Source organism: Erithacus rubecula (assembly GCF_903797595.1).
Source record: "Erithacus rubecula genome assembly, chromosome: 11".
NCBI lineage: Eukaryota > Metazoa > Chordata > Aves > Passeriformes > Muscicapidae > Erithacus > Erithacus rubecula.
The window spans coordinates 8,014,282-8,041,697 of record NC_136663.1 but is presented as its reverse complement, the minus strand read 5'-3'; the positions used below and the strand labels follow the sequence as shown (position 1 = coordinate 8,041,697).

Genomic DNA, 27,416 nt, shown 5'->3' with positions numbered 1-27,416 from the left:
TTCAGCATCACTGCCACCTCCCTCCTGCACTTCCGATCAGGGTCCTTCAAGGAGCCACAAGTCCTGGGATATGGCCTGATTGGCACCTCAAGGTGTTTATGTGTAATGAGTGCCACGTGAAAGGATTAACAGCACTTGAGCTGAGGAGCAGAGTGGCCTCAGGAACCTGACCCACACCTCAAAATAGCCCAATTTATCACACTGCTGCCCAAGGAAGCAGATTCTGTGCTCTGTGTTTGCAGCAGGATGAGGTGAGAGACCCCCAGGTGCCAGCTCTGCTTCGGCATCACCCTGCCTGCCACAGCCAGGGCAGCACCAGCACCCACGGCCCGAAGGAGGGCACGTCCTCCTCGCTCCACCACGTTAGGGAAGCTCCGAGGGCAGCAACCCTCCCACCTCCCACGCCTGTCACACATCATCCTGAAAACAGGAGGAGGTTTCCTGGTGCTTCACCAGGCTGTGGCAAGTGGAAGTTTCCTGCTGTGAGGCATCTCCCGACGCCCTCTGTGGAAGTTTTCCGGCTGGCTGCTGCCCCACATGGGGTGTGGAGTGCTGTGAGTCACACGCTGCTGTGCTGGCCCTGCAGGGACCCACACACAGCTCCAGGTGCTGTCTTGGGTCCCTGGTTTGTCCAGGCACCAGGCAGCAGCAATCCCAAGGGAGAAGTCCTGTCCCAGTGCAGTGCTGCTGGCCAGGGGGATGTGAGAGACAGCTGCTTGCTGTCCAGCCCCTCTGCCTGAATGGGTGTCAGGAGCTGCTTCCTGCTCCCAGGGTGCGAACCTTCCAGCAATGAGACTCTTCTTTGGTCAAAACAGGATCGACAACATGGCTCAACCAACTCCAGCTCCTTGACCTGAGTTCACCCAGCCTCTGGGCCTTCCCTTTGGAAATGAAAGCTTTGCCCGTCCCGACTGTGCAGGCTGGAAGGTAAAGGAGTACACAGATCTGCTCCTTGCAAGCAATAGGAAGCCAGCAGGTCCAAGGTTTCTGTCCCCCCAGCCTGGGACAACCAGGCTACCAGAAAATGTGTCTTTATATGGACAGCAAAAGCCCAGAGGTCGCAGAGCAGCTTTGGCATAGGCAGACCCACCCCGGCTGGAGTCCCGGGCGGTTCAAACTGGGTGGATGCAGATTCACACATACGGAACCAGATTGCTCAGGAATGAGAGATGACTGAAACCTCTTGGACAGGAACGCTCTGGGCTCAGAAAGCTGCCAAACATGCTTTGGTTATGGAGAGGAGCCCAGATCCATCAGGGACAAAACCCCTTGAACAGCCTTGTTGCGGGGAGAGTGAAGCTGGAGCAACCAGAGCTTGTGTGAAGTTGACAGCCCAAGCATGGCATGGCAGCCAAGGACAGCCAGGTGCCTGCAAAGGATGAAGGGATGAGGGCACTTGGTCTCCTGCACATGAAGTGCCAGCTGGTGCCCAGTGGGTTATGGGCACAGAGGTGACAGTGGCCTCGCAGGCACAGGAGGAAGGGACAGGCAGAGCTGTCCTTCAACAGCTGCCTGTCATCCCTAAGTAGTGCCCAGTGCAGGCACAAGGGATGAAGGCTTTTCTTTGCATTCTCATGCCACCCTGGCAGGAGGGGGATGAGCCATGAACCAGCCCTGTTAAGGAGGGGAAGAACAACAGAGGGACTGAGGCCCAGATGCACTCCAGTGTTTAAGTTTCCAACTCTGCTTAATAAATCAGAGCATAAAGACCTCGGTGGCAGCGTGACAGCTCTCAGCCGCCACATTTGAAGGCAGTAACCGAGCTGAAAGCTGATCCCAGGTCCCTGGTGGATAAGCCGCTGTGTCATCTCTTCTCTGCAAGAAACTGCCTGTACAACAACCACTGTCTTGGCCGGCACGCTGCGGAACGAGCCTGGGAGCTCTGGAGTGGGAACGTGACTCCATCCAGCCGGAGCTGGGAAGCCAGGCTCCCTTCTCCCTACCAAGAGCTTTGCATAAGCACTTTTCCTGCTGAAGTGTCCTCAAATAAAATAACAACTCTGAACCTCTGCACACAGATCACATCTCCTGGTGCTGTGCTGCGGTCACCTCTGGGGAGAACATGACAGGCAGTGACAGCCACAGGATAACAGGTCAGGGAACCGAAGCGGAGCTCCCCGGGCTGAAGAGGAGCCGCTGGTTTGATGGCAGGGAGAGGCAGTCTGGCCTGACAGCAGAGATCAGCCACAGAGGGGATTTGTGTGGGGTGTGGGAGGGAGGAGGACAGTAACAGAGCCCTGCACCCCCTATGGGGCATCCATCACACACCCAGCATGGCAAACCCGGCCACCCGGCTGCTTCTGGCAGCCCCTCCAGGATTTTCATCAGCCGCCCAACTCCAGGGCCTGATCCTGTCTCAAAGAGCTGCAGCACAGAGCTGGGGGAAGAGGAGGGTACTATTCCCAAATACAATCCCCGCCCTGATGAATAAAGTTCAAGGAAGGGAGCTGAAAAAAACACCAAAATAAAACCCTTCTGGCAGCAGCAGAGAGCAGTGACTCATCCCGTAGGCAGCCTCCATTATTGCATGGGATGCAGGCAAGCAGCAATGAACCACACATGCATCCCCAAAACTTTGGGGTCCCCTTCCTTGGGGAAAAGAGGAATAGCCATGACACACTGGGAAAAACGTAACATCTTTCATGTTTGACTGCTTCCAACTCACACTACAATATTCCAGCATCCTTCCAGCTATTTCTCTCCCTGTAGGACTGAAGCAGGATGCCTCGCCTGAGCCTAGATAAATTAAACTGATCATATCCCTTTGCCCATCAACTCTGTAATTTCTTTAGAGGCAGCAGTCAGTTTTGTTCGGGACGATCTGTGCTTTATGAACCTGCACAGCTCGCTCCCTTCTCGCTGTTGTAAGTGGCTACAGATGGAGCAGAGCTGTGGAAGCAACAGCCTGGCTACAGCCAAGGCAGTAACTCTGTTTTTAAGTCTCTCTTAAAAGGCAGTTATTTGAAAAAAAGGAAAATAATCACTCTTTGGGTGAAAATATTTCACACTAGCACAGTCCAAAAGTGAATGGAGTAAATCTGAAGGGAGAGAAGGGGAACAGCCCTTGGGGGTTTGAAGTGGCATCCAAGAAACAGGCAGGAAAACAATTTTTGTCTTTTTTTTTTTTAAGAAAAAGAAAAAAAAATTCAATAAGCAAAGCTGCCTCTTGAGCCACAGCGGGTCACAGGCAGGACGGCAGGGGCAGATTTCCTCGACTGTGTTACAAGTAACCCATTGTGGAGCTGCCTGGCTGTAAACCGGCAGCTCTCCCTGCCTTCCCTGCTGCTGCCTTTGATCTGGAATCCCAGGCAATTAATCCAGGCAGTTTCACTTCCTGGGTTTCATGCAGCAAGCCCATGTTGCAATGCAAAGCTGCAAACAGTTGGCAAGTGCAATGCTTGCTTGGCAATTTTTTTTTGTTTAATTCAGGGTGATGTTTTCATTAGTCACTGATTGCAAGGGAAATTTATTTTTGCAAAAATTCTGATTTTGGCCCTAGCCTGACCTGTGTTCACCTACTGATTGTGTCCAAATGTTCAGTGCCCGGTGCCCTGAGAAATGAAATATGAAGAAGACTAGAAATGGGCCTCAGGAAGGTGTGGTGTCATGATGGACATTGTCATCTCTAGTCCTCCTACAGTCTGGGCACCACACAGACTCAGTTGCCCTCTCAAGTGGGGTGCAGGCTCTGGGGGCACTGTGGTCCTCCTCCAGGGCTCCCCCATGAGCAGAGGGGATACACAGGGAAGAGGCTCACTGCTCACCCTGGCACAGCAGCCTGTGTTTGTGTGAAGCCAGCAACAGAAGGGGTGCAAATCCCAACAAATCCATCATGGAGCACATGCCTAGGAGCCAGGGGAGCTCCTTGACATCAAATCCCCTGAACTGTTTGGGTGCCTCCTGACCAAAAGGAGAAGGGATGGGGCTGGGAGAAAGGCTAAACCCCAGGGGCTGCAGAGCCTGGGGTGTGAATGCAGTGCACCCCAGCCCATGGGATGCATGTGGGAGCCTCTGCTCCCCTCCCTGGCCAGCAGCTCCTCCTTGTCCTCCAAGAGCTGCCTCTGCAGCTCTGCGTGGCAGGGAGTGTGTGGGAAGCAGCACAACCCCCAGAAGGGCCGTGTGCTAATTAAGTAAAGATAATGAGGCTGAGAATGAGATGCCAAATCAATGCTGTGGCAACTCAGGAGTAGGGCGCCAGGTACCAGCCTGGCGTATCGTCTTACAAAGCATGCCAAAGAAACTGTCTTCAGTCAGGCAGGATGAGCCCTCTGCTCCCGAGGGACCGGGATACAAGCTGCATTGTAACAGGTCTGAATGCGAGCTCTAATCTTGGCTCTGGAGGGAGATAAAGAGGAGGAGGAGGAGGTCTTCAAAGGCCACTGAAAGTCTGGGAAAAGGGGGAGATTTACAACAGGGCTTATCCCATCTAAGCAGTAACTGGGTATTGTTATTTATTAAAATGCCATCTGGCACTCTGGAGCGCTGCTCACCCGCACGGTGAAGCCCCTGCGGGCTCCCTGGGGCGGGAGGGATGAAACCCCAGCCCTGGGGGCTGCATCCACACTGCTGCCCACGACAGGGGCTCAGAGGCTTCTCAGTGGTGCTGGACTGTGGAAATGGGATAAGGGAACATCCAGCCCAGAGGAGAAAAGGAGCTGCAGCTCCGGCTTCTCCCAGCCCTTCTTCAGCTGTTTCCACTTAAAACACACGATCATATGGCGGAAAATCTGATCCTACAAGCGCAGCGCAACTTTCCCAGAGAAACGTGAGGACACTGCCGCTTCTGCCCAGCAAGAAGGCAGGCTGCCGGAATGGAGACGTGCCCATGGCCCAGCGTGGCTTCCCTGCCTGCTGCAGCAGAAGCTGGGGCTTGGTGGGAAATCAAAGGCGCTGGGAAAGCTGCCACATGCGGGTCTGTCCAGCTTGGGGATGTGGAGACGGGACCTACTCTGGGGAGCTGTGTCCTGCCTTGGGATGTCCCCTCTTAGCACAGCCCTGGTACAGGCTGGAAACTGTGTCACCTTGTGCCCAAACCCCACTCTCTGCTGGGAAAGAGCCAACATCGTGCATGGTCTAAGATCTCCCAGTCCAAGCAAGAAGGAAAGCAGCTCCCTAGGAGCATGGACCTCAATGCAGTTTAAAGTACAGATGGATGCCTGGCACTGGTGCCCATCTGCTCAGGAGGAGCCAGATTGGCTGTTCACAAGACTGATGCAGGGGGCAGTGGCACTGAAGTCAGAGCTGTGCTGGCACTGATGGTGCTGGAGGCTCTGGACCCCCGGCAGAGCTGCAGCCCCGTGGAGACTGACCTCTCCCTAACAAGTCACAGCAGCAGGCTGTCAGCTATGCAGCTCCCAAAGCCAACAGGCAGGCCAGCCTGGCTCAAGCCCTGCATCACAGGCCATCCCAAATCACATGGCCCCTGCCAAGAGCAAAGGGCCGGCGCCAAACATCCCGTCATCGGCGAGCACAAGGCATCCAGTGCTGGGGGCCCAGCCAGCATCCCACTCCCTGTACAATGCATGCAGCCAAGGGGAACAGCAACCTTTCTGCCCTAAACCCCAGCCACCCCAGGGCAGGGTCCTGCCTGCCAGAGACAGCCCCCAAGAAAAAAAATCACTCCAAGGGAGTGTAACATTCATCTAGACAGATTTTTCCTTATCAACACACCCAAAATGGGGTTAAAAAGCAACACTAAAGCTATTGTGGGAGAGCATGGCAGCTGCAGGACCCACACAGAGCTATCCTGCTGCTAGTGTGGCTCTCCATCCCCAACATCTCCAGTAGGATATGCTTCCTTCCCCTTCAGCAAGCACAAGGAGCTTCAGATCCACTGCCTTCGTGCTGGTCCCTACCATCCCTGCTGCAAGCTTTCAGCACTGGCAGGGGGAGCATGCATCAGCATGGCTTCTCCAACAGTGGAGCCCTGCTCACCACCAGAGCTTCTGAGTGCCTCCGCACAAGCAGCATGAAATCGCACTTGCCAAGAACAATCACCTGCCCCAGCCACGAGCACTGCAGGAGGGAGAGAGGGAAGATGCTGGATACAACAGCAGCGATGAGAGAGAGATTTTGGTAATGCTCAAAGGCTTAAATATGCTGGATCCCTGCTGAGGACCATGCCTTGAGCTGCAGCTCTGTGCAAGGAGATGCATCCCACACAGGGCAGCACTGGTGGTTGCTCACCACTGTGTCCCAGCAGACACTGCACAAGTCCAGACCGTGACGGTTTTAAGGCTTCAAACTGCAGACCTCTGAGATATCACCCTGCTCTCTCATAACGGAAAGGCCTCCAAAACCAGAATGAGCTCAGCACAAAACCACCTCCTTCGTAATCAATGCACCTATGGGGACAAAAGCCATGATCACGCTGCCATGCACATACCTTGGCACTGGGTATCCTTCATGGTGGGCTCATATCCAGCAGCACACGTACACGCTCCCACGGGTACCATCCACTCGCCATCGCCGTTGCAGTACAGCTTTAGGGGCACAGACACCTCCACTGCATTGGGGATGCAGGTGCCTGGTGCGATCACCAGGGAAGTGGGCTCGGCCCCCGTTAAAGTCTCCGGGAAGATAGCAAAGCCAGCAATGGTGTTGGAGCATTTCTTGTAGAAAGCCCGGACGGAGATGAGGGACATGCAGGCTCCCAGGTCTTGGAAGGCAAGGTAAAAACCATTCTTGGAGAGAGGGCCAAAGCTGCGCACCTTGGTGTTCACACGGCCAGACTCCAGCTTGGAGAAGCTCTCATCTGGGGCAATTGTATCCACTTTGATATAGGGGTTCTCCATCCAGAAAGGGCTGTTTGCAGAGGCAGAATCCGTATCTGACTCATAATAGAAGAGGTTGAAGGTCTCTTTGCAGGAGCCAGGGATGTTGGGGATGCTGTTGCAGTCCCGCACAGTGAACTTCAGCTCCACATAGACGCGCTGGACATCCTGGCGCTGGATGAATTTGGTACGAAGCCAGTTGTTCTGGTTGGCCTCCCGTACATTGCAGACCTGGTACGTGCGGATAGGATTCATGGCCTCGTCATAACCACTGACTTCTTCCCACTATGATTGAGAAGGAAAAGGTTAGATTCCCCAGCCAGGGACATCAGTGCCATGGACACAGTGTGAATGGCACAGGGTGGGGGGGAATAGGCAACAGTCAACAGGGAAGAGCAGCAGCAGCACCTCCACCCGTCACAATCCTCCTGGTCATCAAGGTGACTAAAAGCAACCCAGGCCAGGGACCATGGCACTCCCACTCTGCTGGCACAGAGTCAAGAAGAGATGGTTTCATGAGGCGAGGATATGCACAGGAGGGAAGGAGAAAGATGAGCCAGCTTCACAAAGGAACTGGTGAGCAACCATGATTCCTGTGGGGCCAGGACCAGCTCTGCTTTTCGGAGGTCAGGACCAGGGCTGGTTGCAAACTTACCCCTGTCTCGGGATGAGTTGTCCATGCCAACTCAGAGGTCACCCACTTCGTGTCCATCAGGGTCTCTGGAGAGAAACAAAGGAGAGAAAGAAGTAATTGGAGATGAAGGCCAAGATTAGAGGGGAAAAAAACCAGGAGGAATGAGGGAGAGAAGAGCTGAGCCTGACATTTCTGTGGAAAACAGCAACTTGGGGGGTGAGACATGGTGGGAGGAGGGGGGAGCGGCGCAGACAGACTCCAGATTTCTCTTCTCCTGTCAAGAGAACAGGAAGAGCGAGGCGTCCCCAGAGAGCCGTGCTAGAGCAGGCAAGCGGCAGAACGAGGAGCTGGCCAGGTGGCAAGAGGGAGATGGGGACAGGCTGCCATTCCCAGCCTCTAGCACAGCCAAATGTGCCCCCCAGGCAGTGCAGGGGGTGCCAAAGGAGGAAGACCGGGCGCCCCTGTCCGCACCCTCCCCCTCTGCTTTGGCAGGGCGCGTATTTACTGTGGCTGGGGTTGAAAGGGCCCGTTCCCATGACAGGGCGGTGCGGGCCAGGCAGGTTTATCCAGAGGAGGAGGGACTGGCAGGCTGCTCTCCCAGAGACGCCCCACATCACTCATTTTACAAGAGGGGAGAAGAATTTGACCGTCTGGCCAACATTCCTGGAGCAGACTACAAGACAAACCACCCCGGCAGCATTCCCCAAACAGCCCCAGCCCCAGCCTTGGGGGAGCGAGACGCTTGTCTGGGAAGAGCTGCAATTGCAGGCAGCTGTCGCTAATCCCAGCAGAGCCGCGTGGCTCCGCGCGAGCACCACGCGCAAAAACCAGAGTGAAACGCAAGGATGGGAGCACACTGACACGCTTAGGGGCCCCTGTGAGCTGCTGGCCCTGTGAGCCCTGCTCCAGGAGTGGCCCTTAGGCTATTTGGAGGGGAGCAGGCACCTCGGCATCCTGGGGTCCTCTGGACCTTCTTCTGCCCAGGGGGGATTTGGCAGAAGAGGGGTGCAAATGCCCGGAGACCCTGGTGTGCTCAAGGTTGCCCACACCGAGCAGGACCCAGGATCAGCACCAAAACACCTCCCTGATGAGGGTATCCTCCTCCCAGCCACAGGTATGGCCCCATCCCAAACCCCATGCAGCTCCCCGAGGGCTGCCCATCCATCTCTGGTGGACTTCTCAGTTCACCCAGGCTCAAGATGAGGGGGAGGGAGCCATGGCTCTCCTAGTCCCAGCAGCGCACTGGGAACTGCTCACTCTGCCAGCTGGGGCACAAGGATGTGGCAGGGCAGCTCAGTTGTGCACCATGGCTCAGCCCCACAGCAAGAGGCAGTTTCAGCTTCTTTCATTCCACCCCAGGAAAACCCCAGGCTGACCCAGCCAGGGAGGAAGTGTGGAGGAGGAAGGAAGCATTCACGCATCGCAGGGTGTCAGATGAAGCCTACTGGAGGTAAACACCTTCTTCCCGTGTCCCACCCCAGGGAGACCCGCCAGCAGCTCCCAGGCCAGCATCCACAGGCAGGCTGGGAGCACAGGCCGTGGGTGCCACCACAACACAGATAAACAAACATGTTTTGGGACATGTGGGCTCTCTGACCTGCCTTGTGGCTTGCCAGGTTCTCAGTTGGGCCAACGAGATTGCTTCTCACCCGAGCTGTTCACCCAGATCAAACACAAACACAATCCCACTTTGGGCCAGTGGCACTAGCAGTGGACATGGCACTGGGGACAGAGGGCAGAAAACATCTCGTGGTGCCTTCCCACTGGGAGAGGTGGAGAGGGGCAGCGTCTACAACAGACACCAGTGCAGAGATGGTATGGGCAGCAGTTATTTGCTGTTTCTCAAGAACAAAAACTAGGGGCATCTGGCAAAAACAGAGAGAGGGAAGGAAGAAGCCCTCTGTCAAGCAGGTAATGCAGGAGGGGTGGAAGACAGGATGGGCACTGTGCACTCATAGGGCAGCCTCTACTCAGTCCCATGGCACCATCTGCCCAGCAAGCCGCCATCTCTCTCCTGTCCCACTTCCCACGCCATCAGTTACTGAACCTCAGCAGGATCCCAAGCACAGCTTTGCACAGCCATAAGACCACTGGAGATGCTGCTGTACTTCCCAGACCCCTGCATGGGGTGGCTGCCAGGACGGGTGGGCAGTGCCAGATGATGGGGGAGCAGGTTCCAAAAGGGGGCTGCCCACACTTCTGCGAGGGACAGGCCCTGTGCTGGCTGCCCTAATAAGGGCACAGTGGTGCTGTGAGGGCCCAGACACGCCGTGCTGGCGGTGAGCGGAGCCAAGCGTGCGCTCAGCGCTCCCAGTGCAGAGCTGCCAGCTCCCGGTGCAGATAGTCTGTGCAGGTCCCTGCTGCCTGCACGGCCAGCTGGGGGGTGTTTCTGCAGGAGGAACGGGGAAGGGATGCCTTGCGTTCTCAGGGCTGGGGCTGCTGATGGATGAGCGGCTGTGGTGGTGAGTCAGGCTGGGCAGATGGGGATCTGGGTGGCAGGGTGTGCCCGCAAACAGAGCGACACAAGGATGCTGTGGCAAGCCACAGCATAGCTTGGACTGACCAGACCATGGTAGGTGTTTGCTTCTCAAACCTGTGCAGGGTATGTGGGAACTCTGCACAGCAGCAGGCTCTGTGTAGGAAGCCCTTGTCATGGCAGTTGTCCCCTCCAGCAGCCTCCTTCCCCTTGAGTGTCGGCTGTGGGCAGAACCTCAGCTTGGACAGGAGGCTCGCTGCCTGCATCCTAATTTGGCAGCATCTGCCATCTGACCAGCAGAGGAGGAAAAAACTGACAGAGCCAAGCCGGCTGTTGGTGTGAGAGCCACGTAAACCACACAGAGAGAGCGGAGAGGGGAAATAATAATAGTAAAAAAAAAATTACTGAGCAACTCAGCTAAAGGAAACAGGCTGAGCACAGAGGGCAGAAGGGGTTTCCTGCAGCCACGGGAGTGACCCAGATGGAGTCAGTAGAACCTCCCAGACCCCTGCAGCCTGCCATTGTGAAGATCGTGAGTGAAAGCCCTGTGGGCTTCTGTGCTGTGTGGTCCAGGGGCCAGTGGCACACACTGAGCTGAGTCGCAGAAACTGTTCTCAGCCCTTAAATGTGCCACAGAGCTCTCACTGTGGCCTGGCCCTGAACCTGGTGCTCTCTCCCAAAACCACTGGGGCACACCAAGCAATGGCCCCCCATGAAAGGCCATGTGAGAGTGTCCTGGGCTGGGGAGCCCAAGCACTGGGCTTCAGTGGTCCAGGATCAAGCAGCTGCTCTCTCCCTCCAGCCCATGGTGCCAGAGGGGGGTTGAGAGGTGTCACCGGTGACTTCCCAGCGTGGTTCAAGTTTGCAGGTGCTGTGGAGGGACGTGAATGGCGTCAGGGCTGGCTGAACAGTGAGTCAAAGCCACTTCAATCCCGCACACCACAGCAAGAGCCTGGTCCCATTAGTCAACGGGAAATTGGCTCCCAATTTCGCCAGCTTGGGGAAGTCACCCTAAGGCTGGCTTTATCACTGTCTGCAGCGCTGGGAGTTGTCCTCTCTTTACCTTCAGCTGGGCAAAAGCAAGGGATGGAGTAGGAGCCTTGCTATGCTCAGCAAATGCAACTGGCCAGGGTTGACTCCACATAGAAGCAGGATTTCCATGGCAGAGTGGGATCCCAGGACAGGGAAAGATTCGTACTCCTTGGACAGGGCTGTGAGCATCATTCTGGCTTCCTCCTCCGTGCCCTGCACATCTCCTCCCAAGCATATCCTGAACTGCAAAGACGAGTGGTCCCCTAGCAGCAGCCCTCCCATCACTTCCACAGAGTCCCCAGCAGCTCACTAGGTGTTTGAAGCCCTGGCAAGGACCCATCTGGAGCAGGGGACCTCTTTCTCCTGGTGCTGAGGCTCAGGAATGCAGCATGCATGGTCTGAGGCCAGCGAAAACGTTTGAACTCCCCCCTTAAGAGGCCCAGAGAGCCCGTCTCGCGCTGTTGAGCGGCAGACGCGCGCGGCAGCGATGGCTGAGCCAGAAAAGGGGGGGAAATATCAAAATTCTTTCAAGATGAAGCCACTGGGGAAGACTCAATCGTCTCCACCAATAAGCTGCACTTTGAACATTCTCTCCTTTGAATATGTGGACTGATGGCTTTTATCAGGATACACTGGCAATATAGGATGCCAGCTCTTAGGCCCAATGTGAAGACAGCTCAGGCAAGTCCAGAGCATCCTGGAAGAAGGCAAGGGAGAAAAGTTAGTAAAGACACCCACGCAGCCCCGCTGCAAACAGAGGAACCTGTTCTACAACATGCCCATGCTCTCTGTGAGCTACACACACCACTGCACCATGTCTGCAGGAACTCAGCATGGGACAAGTGGCTACATAAGGCTGATCAGGGCCACTTGCCCCATGCTGAGCTCCTGCAGAGCTCCCATAAATGGCTGGGCCATTTGCCCCAGGACATGGTTTGACTTCTACCACAGTGGTGCCAGATGTCTCTTCCCCTCACTGCCATGCTTTTCTCCTTTGGAAGGAAAGCTAGCTTGTTTAGAGATGCATTTTTAGTCTTGGAGACTGCCTGCTAGTCAAAAAGCCACCAAAAGGGGCATCTCTGCATATTATAATTTCTCTCTCAATTTTGAAGATAATTACACCAGAAGTGAGTGGCCTTGCGTGCTCCCCATTCAAGCACCTATCGGCACAATTAATCCCAGCACTGTTCTGAGCAGCGGCACAAAGGGCCTTTGGTGTAAGGTCCTTTATCTGAGAACAAAGAGCTGCCTGTGGGAGAGAACCTGAGGTTGCACTTTTCCCGCTGACAAGCGTTCCATACACAAAAGCTGAGCCACAGGAGCGCCCTGTGAGCGCGTCAGGTCTGGGAGACCCTGCAACACGTTTTCTTGAAGCATGCGGCTCACCCAGATCCCTCCTCCTCCTCCAGAAGGGCTCTTCCTCCTCTGACCCGAGCTAAACCCTGTAGCCATCCTCCTCCCAAGCAGGGATGTCCCTGCTCCAAGGCTAGGGACTCTCCACATGCTGCCTGCATTAAGGAAGCTCTCCCGTCCCGCTCAGCCCACGTGCTCTGTGGATGGAGCACACCACAGACAGCAGCATAGGAGCACAGGAGGTGGCGTACTGGGAGGTTTCGGCACTTGGCAGCCCCTTGTGCCAGAGCTGCACTGCAGGGAGGAGAGGCTCTTGCTGATGCAGTCAAGAGCCAGGAGAGCAGGGAAGAAGGCTGCAGCCAGCGTGGGAGGCATCAGGCAGGGAACCAGCAGGCACCCTCAGAACTCAGGGGGTACCCATGGTGGAGGTGCCAGGCATGGGCTTTGGGAGACTGGGAAAGGTTCTGGCAGGCACTGTCTGCTAGTTCTCTCTGCAGAGATGGGGCTGGCAGCACTGCCAGCATGCTCCACAACTCACATGCTCTCATCCTCCCTCAGGAATCCCACCTCTTCCAGGGACCCCCTGCACACCTGCCTACCCCAGTGCCCAGCGCAGGGCCAGGGGGCTGTGCTGGTCCCACCCTCACCCTCCCCGACTGTCAGGCCGGGCAGGCCAGGCAGTGCGGTTCAGCCCAAGGGAAGGGCTGGAGCACTCCCTATCACCGCCCACGCTGGGAACCTGTCCTTATGACGAGCAGGGCGCCTGCTGCTCCCCAGCGCCGAGGGGGGAGACGCCAGGCTGCCATGGGAGCCGGCCCCCCACCCCAGCCCTGCCCAGGGAGGCACAGGGGCTCTGACCGTCCATTCCCACTATGTCCACTTGTCCCAGGTCCGAGGCAAGCCAGCGACTTGTCAATGAACTGGGAACAAAGGGAAGAGAGGAAGGGAAGAAAGGAAAAAAAAGGGGCCTGTATCACAGCTGTGGCCCTTCATGCCAAGGGCGTTTGGCCCATCATCAAAGGGGATCGGATTTGCTGAGGCAAATGATGACACATCCACTTCAAGCGGGGCAGGTTCTGCCTGCTGCTGGAGGCGAGCCACCGGAGTGAAGAAGTACTGTGGGCACTTAATAATAGACTCATTATTTCTGCATTATGGCAGGGCCCAGAGGCCCCAACTGAGATTAAGGCCCCTCTGTGCACACAGGGCGCATGCACACATCAAGACAGGCGGTCCCTGCCCACAGAGCCTGTCCAGGGGTGGGCAGCACTGCCTGTCCTAGCATCATTCACCACTGCCAGTCCCAGCCCTGCCAGCACCATGGTAAGCTCACAGCAGGGCCCAAACTCCAATTCCAAAGATGCTCCAAGGATGCATCCTTCATTTCCCAATCCCACACCTACACTGGAGTATTAACCTCAAGCCAGGAGATGGTCCCACAGCTCTGAACCACTGGCCTACTGCATTTCTCTCACAGTCCTCCCCATCCCATCCCAATGCCCTGCACCTTCTGCATTGGCCAGATCCAGATCCCAGATGACTGGGAGCTGCCTGGCACATGGGGTGGAGGGGGGCAGGAATGCTCCCTCCCTCCATCCAGCCCTGCCTTACCGTCAACCCACCATCCGCTAACTGGCTGAAGAGGGTTTTCCGGCCACGTGCTCCTCACCAGGAGCTGTTTCCTGACGGCTGTGAGACAGACTGAAGCACGTGAGAGAGGACAGGTGCCAGCTCTGCAAAAGGCAGATCAAGTGGCAGCGGCTGGGATGCAGGGAGGGATGAGTGCTCCTTTCCGCCTGGTCACGCACTGGATCAAGGCAGGAAGAGCAGATTTCTGCCGTTTTATGAGCAGAGCCACGCCAAGCTGGGCTCCAGCACATGCCAGCATCACACTGTGTGCACCCCCTTCTAAAGCACAGCACTTGAAGCCTTGGAATTCTGCAGGACAGCAGCTTCTGCCCTCCAGCTGCACACCAAGGACACGTGCAGCCCGCTGCTCAAAGCCTGCCAGGTCCCACTGCCAGGCCCTGGTCCTGCAGAAAGGCTGTACCGACACTGGAAGAGGATGGGAGCCAGCTGCCCAAGCCCAGCCCTGCACTGCAATTACTGTTCTATTAATACCACGGGGATTTCGGATGTCAGAGCCCAGTGTGCTACGCCAGGGTCAGCCTGGCCAAGGAAGAGCTGCCATCCCTGCCCACGTGGTGGATGTGCCCCGGTGCTTGCTGCTTCAGCTTGTCCAGGGGGAAAAGATGCTTTTGCTGTGCCAAGCTGTGTGCAAAGGGGAATGGACAGATCTCACAGACAGCCTCTCATTCTTACCTGCTGCCAGGCTACCCACTTGGGACAGGAATGCCCAGGGGAAGGGGCTGCCCACTGCAGCTCTCTGCCATATGGACAATGTGACCAGCCATGCCAGGCAGGCAGGAGCTCCGTGGCCAGCAGGCAGGACAGATTTATAGGTCGCCGTCCCCAGCAGGAATGGCCATGCCGCCGTCCTCTGCTGCCACAGAAATAACTCATCTGATCAGGAGATGCCAGACCTGTTTGAGCCACAAATGCCATTGACTAGGACACAGGCAGCAAACCAGCCTGCAAAGCCACCCTTGTTTCCAGGACATATTATAGTGGGGACACTCCTGCCACCTCTCTCTGGGACCCCACTGCCCTGTGGCCATAGTTTCATGGGGCAGGTGTCCCCACGGGGCTACCAAGCTGAGTCGGGCTTGTGTGGGTGGATGAAGAGCCCCAAAGTCCCCAGGGGAAGGAAGAAAAGGCGGTCGGTACTGCAGACCTGCCTCCGCAGGGCAACTGTTTGCATCAGGCTGAGATCCAAAAGGCCCCTCTCCCTCTCCAGCTCTGTTTTTTTCCAGGTTGTACTTTTGGAAAGTGCCCAGAGAAGGAGTAATGATATTTAAAAGAAAAAAACCCCCACCCCTTCCCCAAAAAAGGTTACTCGGTGCACATCCAAAGGCTCGCCCCACAGACGGGTAGCTTGGCTGCCAAACTCCATCCCATCCCGGCAGCGCAGAGTGGGAGTTTCTGCCAAGATCTCCCTCCTCTCTACTGCCTGGGGCAGTTACCCAAATCTCCGCGCTGCTCTCTGCTCACTTCCTCAGCTCTCCGAGAGCACCAAGCCCATCTGGAACTGCTTAAACCCAAATATTGCCCCCCCCTCCCTCCTCCACCTCCCCCACCCCCAAAGTCAGATTCTTCCAAAGTTAAAACAAGCACAGAGTCAGGAGGGGGTGCCGGGCCGGGCTGACTCGCTCCTTCATTTCGGTTTAATTTCTGGGGAACTAGAATAAATCTGTTCCTGGCGATCGTTCAAGCCCTGCACATTTTTCTCATTAATAAAAAAAGGCCTTGGATAGCACGCTGCGTGTGCGTGCCCCCCCTCCCTGCGGGGTCCCCCTGCGCCCCAGCCCTCGCTGGGCAGGCACTGAGCACCCCAGAGATGCAGGACTGGGTGCAGGGGACATGGGGACAGCACTGTCCCTTCAACGGGACAGGCATGGATTTCGGCAGCCCTGTGCAACAGACGCACATCACGAACAGGGAGGCTCAAATCCCCCCGCAGCTGCTGCTGGGCAGGAGAATCCTGGGGGAGGGCTCCCCTGGGAGGGGACATCCCTGCTGCCCACCCCTGCGGGGCCCCCGGGGCATTCCTGGGGAGGGGGCTGAGAAACAGGTGTTTGTCAACAGCTCCAGCCACATGCATGAGAAAGGCCAGGCCCCGCAGCGCAGCAGGGCTTAGCAATGGGCAAAAATAAAATAAAGAGAACCCTCCAGCAAAATGCTCCCCCCTGTTCCAGGCCGGGACCCTGAGGCAGCACTCGCTGGCAAGTGCACGGAGCACGGCCATGGGGCCGGAGCTCGGCTCGGCCGCCGCGCTTCTGCCTCTTCTCAAGATGGCTCCCGCTCCTCTTCAGCGGGGCGGCCATGCAAGACAGCGCTGGGCTCGCTGCCTCCCCACTCAGGGACCACCGGCTGGAGGGCTGAGCCGTGCCGAGGGGAAAGCGGGAACCGGGGGAAGGATGCGGCCCCTCTGGGAGCGGTGGCACTGCGGGAAATGGATGTGGCCCTGGAGAAAGGGGATGTTGCCCCACCCTCAAGCTCAGCTCCATGACTCCTCTGTGGCCATGCTGAGGGTGGATGATAATGGCAGGAGAATGAGGCCTCACCATCAATGCCAAGCCTGCCCCTTCAAAGGCAGGATGCCCACCAGTTTTCCCTACAAAATGGCTCCTGCTCGGGGCTCAGCTCTGCGAGGGAACGGCCCATGCCCCACTGCCAGCACCGCCCAGCCAGAGCACAGGGCTGGGTTTGGAGCAACAACAACAACAAAAATGCAATAAAAAAAACAAAACATGACTTCAGATGGGACAGTCCCTGGGTGGGAGTGTCACTACAAAAGGCTGCCTGGCCTTCAAGATGGCAGCCCATCCCCTGGGGCATGGGGCTCTGCCTGGCTCTGCAAGGAGATTCCTGTCCACGAAGGGGCACCCCCATTCGCACCATCCCCCAAATGCTTCGTGGGAACATGCTGGACCCAAAAACAACAGCAGCTCATTATGGTTTCAACCACTGAGAAGCTTGTGGCAACGGCAACCACCAGCTCCACCGCAGCTCTTGGGTTTAGTCCCCCTTTCCCAGGGTTCTCCTCCGGGGGAGGCTGACACCCACCCTGTGGTCTGCACCAGCTGGGAATGGGGATTCCGACCCCGGGGCCGCCCCAGCACCCTTCCCCCAGCGAGGCTCCCAGGCGGAGACGCTTAATCCCGACAAACCAGTTTGACTCAGCACAACAGGAACAGCTACAATTTTAAAAACATGCAAGTCTGTGATTCAGATTGCTGGGGCTGTTTTAATTAAACGCCAAGCTCCCCTGCTCCAGCGGCAGCAGCAAACGGCTCACGGAAAGAAAATGCAACAAACTGGTTTCCCCAAATATCTCTTGCAGTAAGTCATCATAACAAAACAAGGAGTTTCGGTTCATTCCTTAAAAACCAGAGGCCGCTATTCCCAATTGCAAGGGCTGGGCAGGCATGGCCTGGCAGCCACAGCCTTGCTGTACACTGAGGAGAAATGTGGGGCTGCAAACGGACCCTGGTGCTCCAAGTTCCCCCTCTCCCCAGCTCTCCACACGCTCCGCTTGACACAAAGGAAAACCCTTCTCCTCCCCTGCTCGGGAGCACAGACGGGAAGGCTTCCTCGAGCGCAGCTTTTACCAAGGAACGGGAGATTTAATGAATCCAGTGAGTGTTGTGGAGCCCCACGATCTACTTTCCCTCACAGCCCTACCCCGAGCATCCATAAAACAGCAGGGCCAACTTCACCCACTGCCCCGCCAAGAAACATGCTATTTCTGTGAAAAGCAATTAAACAAAAAGCAAATCTCTCTGCCAAGAAAATACCTGGCAGTTCCAGCACTGGGGTCAATTAAGCAGGCATTTGCCAGTGCAGAAAGGAGCATGGTCAATCTGTGTAACACTCAGCTGGGGTCTGGAAGGTGCCACTGGGCAGAGCCCAGATGAAGAAAATTCCCCCTAGAAATCTTCCTGTGTTGCAGGGTTTGGATATTTCACTAGAGCCCAAGTCTGCTCAGGACTATGTGCAGCAAACTAAAGTGCCTCTGCATGGGAGTTCATGGGGAAGCGCGTGGGAAACTCCAAGTTTAAATAGAGTCCTGAATCCAGAGAGGCTGCTCAGGACAGGAACAGCCTGGGAGAGTGGCTCCTAGGGAGAGCAGGTCCCTGTCCCAGTCTACCCGCACCCCCAGGGCGACAGGCAGATCCAGTATGTGGCTGTCCATGCTCCCTTGGGCCAGGGTGTTTTGAAGCCTGGGGTTTTACCCCTGGATGGTCGGCAAGGGCCTGAAACGTAGCACATTCCCCATGCTGTTCCACCGCATCCACTCCCCACAGGGCCTCTGCTCCCACAGCCCCGCTGGGACAAACTTCTCTGCTCAAACCCCTGTGTTGGAGAAAGGACCCGCTGTTGCCCCCGGATAGAGCATTCCTTCTGCAGCCGGCCTGGGGACTGCTCAACCGGAGAAGAAAAACACATTGTGACTTCAAACAGACCCAGCGCACTTACAGGATCTGGAGAGAAACCATTTTCTCCTCGGCAGCACAAAGCCCTCACTGAGCTGCTGCCGAGCGCGGCTTTTCTCCTCCACCCCCGTGGGGCCTTGTAAAGAAACCCAACTCCCCACCATCCCCTCGGGAATGGGGAGCTCCATCCAGCCCCAAAGCCCCCCGCGCTTCCAGCCTGGCACCAGCCGTAAGCCCAGCCCGTTGCACCTCGGAGGGGACGGTGAAGTGGCCGGGTCTGGGGACTGCTCGCTGCCGTTGTCTGCAGGACGTGCGTACAGATTTACGGCTGTGCCAGATTTATGATCAGCACTAAAATATCCAAACAAACGTGCACATGAGATTTACAGTAACCTCTGGAACGCGCCAGTCCCCGTCAGGAAGCAGCGTTGAGCGCAGAGAAGAGCGGGAGCTCGCTGACCCTGATGCAAACAGCGGCTTCCCTAAGCTGGGCAAGACAGAAGCCTCTCCAGGCCAGCTGTAACTTTTCTTCCATCTCGAACAGGAACAAAGGGGAAAACACAATTTTAAAAGAAGGGAAAAAAAAAAAAGAAGAAGAAAAAAAAAAAAAAATTCCACAGGGAATCGGGGCCAACCCAAAAACTGTTGGGCAGCTGCCAGCCAGCTCCGACGTGGTCCCACCGGGCTGGCACCCAGCTGGGCCCTGACCTCTCAGACAGCATGTTCAGCCCCTGACCCCTCCACACATTCAGGAAGCTGAAAAAACCCAGTGACTCCTCAGCACGGGGTGTTTATTTTCTCTCCATCTGACTCTTCGCACTGCTCCATCCCTGGATGGCAGTGGGGGAGAGGCTGGGGATCTTTCTCTCCCCGGAGACCGGAGGGACTGTCCCCAGGGGATACACACCGGCGCTGCCAGCCCCCACGCCAGCTATCCTTCCCAAATTCCTAAACCGCTGACGGGAAGCAGGTTGCGAGGGGCTACCCGCAAGCGTGGGGCCCCGCCGGGCTCCCTGCCCACAACTCCATCCTCCGGCATCTCTCTAGAAGGCAGGGATCCCCGGGCGGGTGCTCGGGAGCCTTCATCCCGCGAGGAATGAGTGCCGGTGGCTTCTCCCGTCCCCTCCCGCCGCGGGGATCCCGATTAACCGGGAGCTCACGGACCCGGCGGGCCCACAGCTCTGATTCCTACAGCGTACAAAGGACGAGGGACTTTAATTTATTTATTTTTCTTTTTAAAGAAAAAAAACAAAAAAAAATCGCACGGAGGGAGGATGAAAACGAACACAAGCGGACAACAAGCAGCCCCTAAACTTTCTACAAAGCTCAAAGCTAGAGGAAAGACGTCCCCCAACAACCGCAGCGGGGAAGAGCTCCTGCCCACGGCCACCCCCGGCGCCGCGGCCCGAACCACGCATCGCGGGGCGAAGCACGACACCGCCTCCGAACAGCCCCCGCCGCCCCCTCCCCGGCCCGGGGCACCCACAGCTCCGCTCCGACCGGGTGATCTCCCTTCCCTTTCGTCCCTCCCTCCTTCCCTCCCCAGCCCCCTCCCGCAGCTCCGGCAGCGGGTTCGGTTACCGGACACCGGAACGCCGCCGCCCCTGGCACTCCGGCTGGAGCCCCGCACACTTTGTGCCGAGACAAAAACCAGTCCGGGCCGCCTTCTCGTTTTCTCCGGTGCGACCCGCCTTGCCCGCCCGCGAACTCCCGGTACCCCAGCGGGGCCAAAAGCCTCTTTCCTCGCTCGAAGATGAGGGTGCAACGGCGCTGCCCCGAGGAGCTGGGCTCACTCTCCAAGAGGGAGAGAATTACTCCCCGTTCTATTCCCAACTCCGTCGGAGCTCGAGGGTGGGCGAACCGCGGAGCGCAGACCCGGTCGGGGGCAGATGCGGCACGCGTGGCCACTCGCCCCGGAGGTCCCACGCTGGAGCCTCGGGGGTTAAGGCAGCGGACGCGGCGAGCCCTGCCGGGGAAGGGATGGAGCCGGACACGGCACACGGACACTCCTTCCGCGGCCCCACCAGCTCTGGCACGCCGCGAGCTTCCACTGAAAGAAATATTAATTTTCCAGCCCTCTCGGTCGTGGCGAAAAGCCTCGAAACGTGAACCGAGTATCCAAAGAGGCGCCGCTCCCTGCCAGCAGCCGCCGGCCGCGGATGCCGCGGCTCTGCCGCGCCGGGCTCGGTTCCACGGGGCGTTGACTCTGGAACCTACTGAGGGCGGCTAAGCGCTGGGAGCGGGGCTGCGGCGGCGAGCTCTCCGCGGGTACAACCGGGCATCCGCGCCGCTACGACGGGCCTGGGACATCCCAGAGGATGCGTGGACCCGTGCGCGGTCGCTCGGGCCCCGGTGCGGCGTACGGGCACGCCCGCCCGGTACTCACCCTCCAGAGCGCGGCGGCCACCGGGGAGCAGCAGGAGCAGCAGGAGGGGGAGCAGCGGCGGCGGCGGCGGGGGGGCCCCCGGGCGGGCCGCGGCCATGGCGGGGGCGGTGCGGGCGGCCCCGCCGGGCAGTCCCGAGCTCGGCGCCACGCGCGGCTCCTCTCGCCGCCGCGCCACGCTCGCGCTCTGGCGCCGCCGCCGCCGCCGCCGCTGCTGAGCCGGGCGGGGCGGGGCCCGGCCGCCAATCACCCCGCCCCTGGCAACCCGGCGCCCCTGGCGACGGCGAGCGCGGCGCCGATTGGGCGGCGCTGCTGCGGAGGGCGGAGCCGCAGCGGAAAGATGAATTGGAGTGGGCGGGCACTGTCCGGCGCGCCCCCGTGGCCACGCCCCCTGGCGCGGCGGGCGCAGGGCGGGGAGCGCGCCCCACCCAGCGGCCGCCCGCGGAACTGGGCTCTTAAAGGGGCCGCGCTCCCGGCCTGCCCCGCACACCCCCGGCCCGCACTGCCCTGTCCCCCGCCGCTCCGGGTGCGGGTGAATGCGTGAGCTTGGTATCGTGTGTGATGATGGGACCGTGGACACCTCTGTGCTGCATTACTGGCAACCTGGTTTACCTGTGCCACCCATTGCCATCCCATTCTCTACAGCCCCATCCTGTCTCTCATGCATCCCACCCTTTATCATTCTCCCCCAGACCATCCCATGCATCCCATCCTACCTCACTCATCCCATCTCATTGTATCATAAGCCTCACCACCCTATCCGCACCATGGTTCCCACCACACAGACGGGGATGAATGCTGTGATCCTGGCCAAGCTGAAACCATTCAGAGAGCACCCTGAAGTCTCCTCTCCCAGGGCCACTACCCCTACCCAAAAGGTGCCTCCCCCATCACATTCCTCATGGGAGAAGGTGCTGGTTACCGTGCATGCAGCCACAGCTTCCAAGCCTCTGGGTTCCTCAGTCTTCTTTCCCCTCTGTCCTGATTTTGCTATGGGAAGGTTTTGGGGCCCTGACAGACTCTGCTCCCTCGGGATTGTGTATCCACACACACTGTTCTGGTGGCTAGAGTTGGCACTTCCACATCCTTCAGGACAGACACGTATCTGCCATGATGGGTGTAGGATATGGGCTGCGACCTGTCCTGGCTCTCTGCGCGGCATCTGCCCCTCAGATACCTGGGGAGACTTCACTTGGGCTTAGCAAAATCCCCTAAGTCCCTGATGCTGGGGAATGCAGATGTCTCTGGTCCCTGGGAGTGTCTGGAACTCCGGCAGATCCAGGGGCAGTGGGGTGCATGGGTGCTTGCTTCATCCTGGGTAGCTTTGTCCCCCTGGCAGAGCCATCTGGGCTGTCCCTGCAGACACCTGCCATCTGCAAGCAGCACCTCCCCACAGTGCTCCTGCCCCAGAAACCTGCCCCAGAAACTCCCTTGCCGTGCAGCCCCAGCCTGGCCCTGCACTGGTGCAGTGGGGAGGCTGCAGGACCACACTCCTGGCCACATTCCCCGCGGCTGCTGGCAGGAGCAGGAATTTGGGAGGTTATCAGGGCTGGCTATGGTTGACCTCTCCTCTGTGAGGACAGATGCAGAGCACATCCGTATTCTCTCTGCCTCTGCTGTACATTCCTACCAGGGCTGAGGGTGCGGATTTTCCTTCCATGTCCTGGAAGGATTTGGCATCCCAAGAGGATGGCACAGACATGAGCTCTGCCTGGGCAGCTGAAAATTTGGAGATGACCAATTCCTACTGCAGGAACGCTGGCATCCTCTGGGAGCTGCGGGTAGTCTCAGCAGAATGCTGTGCCCTGAGGATGCCACAGTGCCTCAGCATCACTGGGCATGATTCCTGAAGGAAAAGTCATGCCCAAGAGAGCCAGGGTGCTAATTTAAGGCAGGACATAAGACATATGACTGCGATAAATGTATGTGAGGGACAGGAGATGCAGCAAGCAGGGCATTGCACTCTCCAGGTAAAGGGAAGTGGCTGAGGAGCAAAGCAGTAGTAAGGGGATTGCACTATTGGAAAATGCCAAAGTCTGAGCAAAGAAGCAGAAGTTGGTTTGGACATGCTGTCACTCAAGGAGATAAGCAGCAGAGAAGGGAGTGATGAAGCTGGCATCATTAACACATTCACGGGGGTATAATGCAGCATCGGTGGGGAAGGAGAGGACTAGGGGCTGATGGAGATGCTGAGAATCTTAACCAAAGGCCAGGCTCAGGGTGGGAAGATTTGCTGTCTCCCTGTGAAGTCACTCCCGGGAAATCCCCTCCCTGCCGGCTTAGTGAGATGCAGAAATCTCGTTTATTCTGCAATTCCAGAGGTCTGAGTTACCCAAGCACAAAATTTCTGAACGGAGCACATGGGGAAATTGCTTATTCACACTTGAATAACTCAAAAATGGCTGAACCAATTTTACTTAAACTTTCTCCAAGAATTCCCCTTGGAGCCAAGCCATGCCTGGCAAATTTCAGCCCGAAAGGAATTTATTTCAGAATAGGATGAGAAATTGGAGCAGGCAGCGGGGGTGCGCGGGCTGGGGGAGGATGCTCCACACAATCGCGTCGCTCCCCACGTGCTGTAATTAATGAGCCCCCAGTCGCTCCCACTGGGCTGGTGCTGCCAGCCGGACTCTCCCGGGGCCTCGGGCTCCCCGGTGCCGGCGGGGGGCTGAGGATTTCAGGGCAGCTCGCCGGCCAGGGAGCCCCGGTCGCTGCCTGTGTGTTGCAGCTGGTGGGCAGCCTGAGGAGCAGCGCTGGCAGGGCTCCGACGCCTGCACAATAACAAATAACTGTGGTAACTGCGTGGTATTTGCTGGCAAGGGCTGGGTCTTTAGTGCCAAGCCGCCTGCTTGGGCACGGACTCAGTGCTAAGGATGGCGCTGCTGTGGCCCCCGAGGGACGATGGCTGGGGGATAGGTATGTCTGTGTAAACACGGACAGATCCCAGCCACACAGTGTCCCTGCACAGACACTGAACCCTGATCCCCTCCCTGGCACCTTGGGGTGGCGGCTGGAGCTGAACAGGGCTGCAGTGAGAACTGTGTTGGCAAGACGGGACAGGGATGGGCTGAGAGACGAAACATGGGGCTGTGGGATAGGCAGGGGAGTTTGTCTGCAGCACTGACCTGAGATTGTGATTCTCTGCTTTGGAATAGCCTCTAGCCTACACGGCAAAGCTGCGGTGCCCACGGTGTCCCTGGGAGGCATTCCTGTGCAGACAGGGAGTGGCAGACATGAAAGGAAAACCTCGAAAAGCAGCAACGGCATGGAAGGTTCAGAGGACAAACCTCTCAACCCAACCCTCTCTCCGTAAGGAATTTCTCACCTAGAGACTCCATCGTGCTGGAGCAAGCCTGACTTTCACTACCCATTTCCAAACACAGCCCTGATGCTCTGCGGTGACGGGTCCGTGTGACACAGGCACACGCACGGTGTGTGTCAGACCGTGGCCCCGCACACGGGTGCACCCACGCACCCTGCCCGCTGCGCCAGCCGCCGCCCCTCACCTCCTTTGCATGCGGCAACCTTAGCTGCAATTTCATAAGGAAAGGTGATTAGGGAACAATTATTCCTATTTTCTCAGAAGATCTAAGGGGAATCAAATGAAATTACCCAGCAAGAGTCTAAAAACAAACAGAAGGGAGTACATTCTGCACCGGGAAGCCAGTCCCAGGAGTGCATTGCCACAAGGTAAGTACTGGGGACATGTGTTTGAAGGGTGGAACTGGATGAATGCAAGAAAAAGCCTTGCCCTGCAAGAGGCCTCCGTTGGCTGCTCACCTGGAGCGCAGCTGTGCTGGGGATGTGGGAAGCCGGGTGGGGATTTCCCCGTGTTTCTGGGCTGGATACCACTGTAGTGGGGGCCATCAGGACAAGTGACATCTCCAAGTCCTCTGTCCAAAGGGCTGCACTCGGAGGGGTGACATCTGAGCGGGGACCTGGGTCAGCCGTGCGGCTGCTGGGGGGTCCCTTGTGTCATGCCCAGTGCAAGGGGAGCCCCGTGAGGCCCCGTTCGCAGGGCAGGGAGCACTGCCGGCTGCCAGCTCGCCCAGACCAGAGCCGGCTCCAGCCTGTCTCTTCCCAGGCTTCCTGGGCGCTGGCCCCTCCGGGAGCTCCTCCCTGTGCTGCCAGAAGTTTGGCGCTGCCAGCGGGTCGGGGCAGCACCCGTGCCAGCCCGGTTGGACCCAGCAAGGAAGCCATCTTCTGCTTCTTGCGGTCCCTACTCCAAAACCTTCTCCCGTCCCACCCACATCCACCACCCCTCACCTCTGGCAGCGTCAGGATGCAGTTAAACACTTCAGCACTTAAAATTTCAGGTGCTAATTGCTTAGTAATGAAAACTTTAATCACAGGGCAATTAAAACCTTAAGTAGCTGTGGGAGATCCATTCCACGTCAACAAAAAAAAGAGTGCCGTCACTACTCCGGCACCGCCCTGGCACGGCCCGGGAGAGCCCATCCTGCAGCCCTCACTGCCCCCTGCTCCGGGAATCTGCGGAGCCCCCCCCTTCCCACGCCGAGCGGGAGGTGGCTGAGGAATGATCAGCTACTGCTGTAAAACTTAAAACCCAGCTAATTTCGGATTAAGTGCCATATGAAAGGGTTTTGTTATTTTAAATCTCCTACTTTCCAAATTCCCAGGATTAAAATTCTCTGCATTTATTTTAACCACATAACATTTGCAGACAAATCACTTCTCCCAGTGCAAAGTTTGAAGCAGGCTTAGCAGATCTAGAGCCCAGCCACAAGCTCCAGGGTGGAATCGCTGGAAGTGGCTGCCAGCGGCCGCCAGCCCCTTTTGCTGGCGTGCGTTTGCAGCAGAGCTCAGCCACTATTTCTGCAGGGGAAAAGGGCCTGCTAGGTGCTGGAGCCTTGGGAGACAGCATGAGAGGAAGGGTGGATGTCATCCTGGCTTCTGGGCTCATTTCTGCACTGGGGATGTGCCCTTGGGAAAATCTGATGAGGCTTGTGTGTTTGCAGAGCAAGCCCTGTCCATATGCTGCAGGGTGCATGTTGCAACCATGCTGGTGCTGTCCAGGTGACACTGTCCAGTTTTGCATCAGCCCTTTGTCATCAGGTGCTGACAAATGCCACACAAAAAATAAATAAAAATCAGGATTTTTGCCTTTTTCCCCCTGCTCTGCTTTCCATTGGGACTGAAAGGGGAAGGAAGGCATCCAGCCTTGTGTGACTCTGGCTCTGTGGGAGGCAAAGGCTCCAGAGCTGGGGGACGAGGTTTGTCCCCCAGCTGCTGGGAGGTGTGGGAAACATGGGTGCCTGTGGGCAGCAAACTGCCCCCTGCTCTTTATCAAAAGCAGCATCAGTGTCTGGCAAATGTCACTCCCCCGCGTGCTTCCCAGCTGGGAGGTCCATTTCCTCCTCCCATCGCCCCCTTCCCTCGCTGCCTCCCAGCCCTGCGGCAGGACGGGCCGGCAGGATGGGGTGGCCGTGGGACTGGGGGGACAAGGCAGGGGTGTCACCCTCACCCAGCCCACTGCTCTCTCAGGCACCTTTGCTAACCGGGCAATTAGCAGCCTAGCCCCATCAGGGTCATTTTAGGGAAATGCCCGTGCAGAAGCCCTGTGCATTCTCAGCCCTGAGCTGGGGTCAGCTGGGTGCCCGCCTTAGTCACAGGAAGCAGATAATCTCCAAACCCATAGATTTAGGGGCTGAAACCTGCTTTGTGCCACAGCCTGACCCCAGAGAGACATTCCCAGGTGGAAGGCAGTGATCCCCAAATGGGGTGACAAGATATTTGGGGTTCATGCTTATAATGAGAGATGCTGGCAGACTTCCTGGCTGCAAATATCCAAGAGGATATCTCCTGACCCGTGCTCTGCAAAGATGTTTGCTCCTCTGGACTGAACAGGAACCAGTATCATGTCCTGCTGGGGCTACCTAGGAACAGCCAAAGGTGATGATGGCAGTGGGCACAATGGGACCAAAGCAGGGCCAAGCATAGGGCCTGACCCCAAACAGCCTCCACTGGCACCCCCACCAGGTGCTGTGGGCCAGGGGCAGCCCTCAGAGCAGGGCAGCTTTCCAGAACTCTAAAGGTGAGGCTTTGGCCTTCCCTGGCCTTGGGGCAGTACCCTGGTCCTGCTTCCCATCCCACCTGGAGCATCCCTTGCCCAAAGCCAGCTCCGGATGCTGCGCCTCTCATTGCCATGGCAACCCCCATCCTTGCCGGGTTGCCATGGCTCCCCGGCCCCCAGCCGCAGCCGCATCCTCAGCATCAAGAGGACCCAGTGATTTGGGTCCTTGGGGGCTCTCACCGTGGGAGATGCCACATAGGGCCTGGGAACGGAGGGAGGAGGGCTGATGGCTTGCTGGCATCTCCACATCACACTGAGGTTTGGGCTCTGGGACCACCTGGGACCTCAGGAGGCTGGTGGGGACTGGGAGCATCCCTGATGGCATGGGGATGGCATCACTTTGCAGATCACCCTTGTGCTTTACAAACCTGCCTCTTTCCAGCCTATATATTCTCTGCTTGTTGCAGCTGCCACAGCCCCACAGGACTGTGGTGGTGAGCAGGCACACAGATGCTGGAGCTCTTTGGTGTGGCTGCATGCCAGCAGCATCAAAAGTGCCAAGCACTGTGACCATGCTCTTGCCCACTGCCCACTGTCCCCTCGAAACAGTCCCACACAATAGCAGACACCACCACCAGGTCCTTGGGAGAAACCTCAGCGTGGGGTTGCTGTCAT

The 27,416-nt window shown here is 57.5% G+C and overlaps 1 protein-coding gene across 4 annotated transcripts in view; it reads right to left on the bottom strand.

Annotated features, from left to right (window-relative positions):
- EPHB3 (EPH receptor B3) overlaps positions 1-20,919 on the bottom strand; it is a 29,357-nt gene extending 8,438 nt beyond the window's left edge. For 2 of the 4 annotated variants that reach the window (XM_079315223.1, XM_079315224.1), the window contains exons 1-3: positions 20,711-20,919; positions 7,429-7,493; positions 6,386-7,058 (exon numbers count right to left, since the gene is read on the bottom strand). In XM_079315223.1, coding sequence (XP_079171349.1) covers positions 6,386-7,058; positions 7,429-7,493; positions 20,711-20,807 — 835 coding nt within the window. In that variant the 5' untranslated portion in view covers positions 20,808-20,919. The remainder of the gene's footprint in view (positions 1-6,385; positions 7,059-7,428; positions 7,494-20,710) is intronic. The other 2 variants (XM_079315225.1, XM_079315226.1) reach the window with 1 other exon arrangement.
- Positions 20,920-27,416: the final 6,497 nt, after the last annotated feature.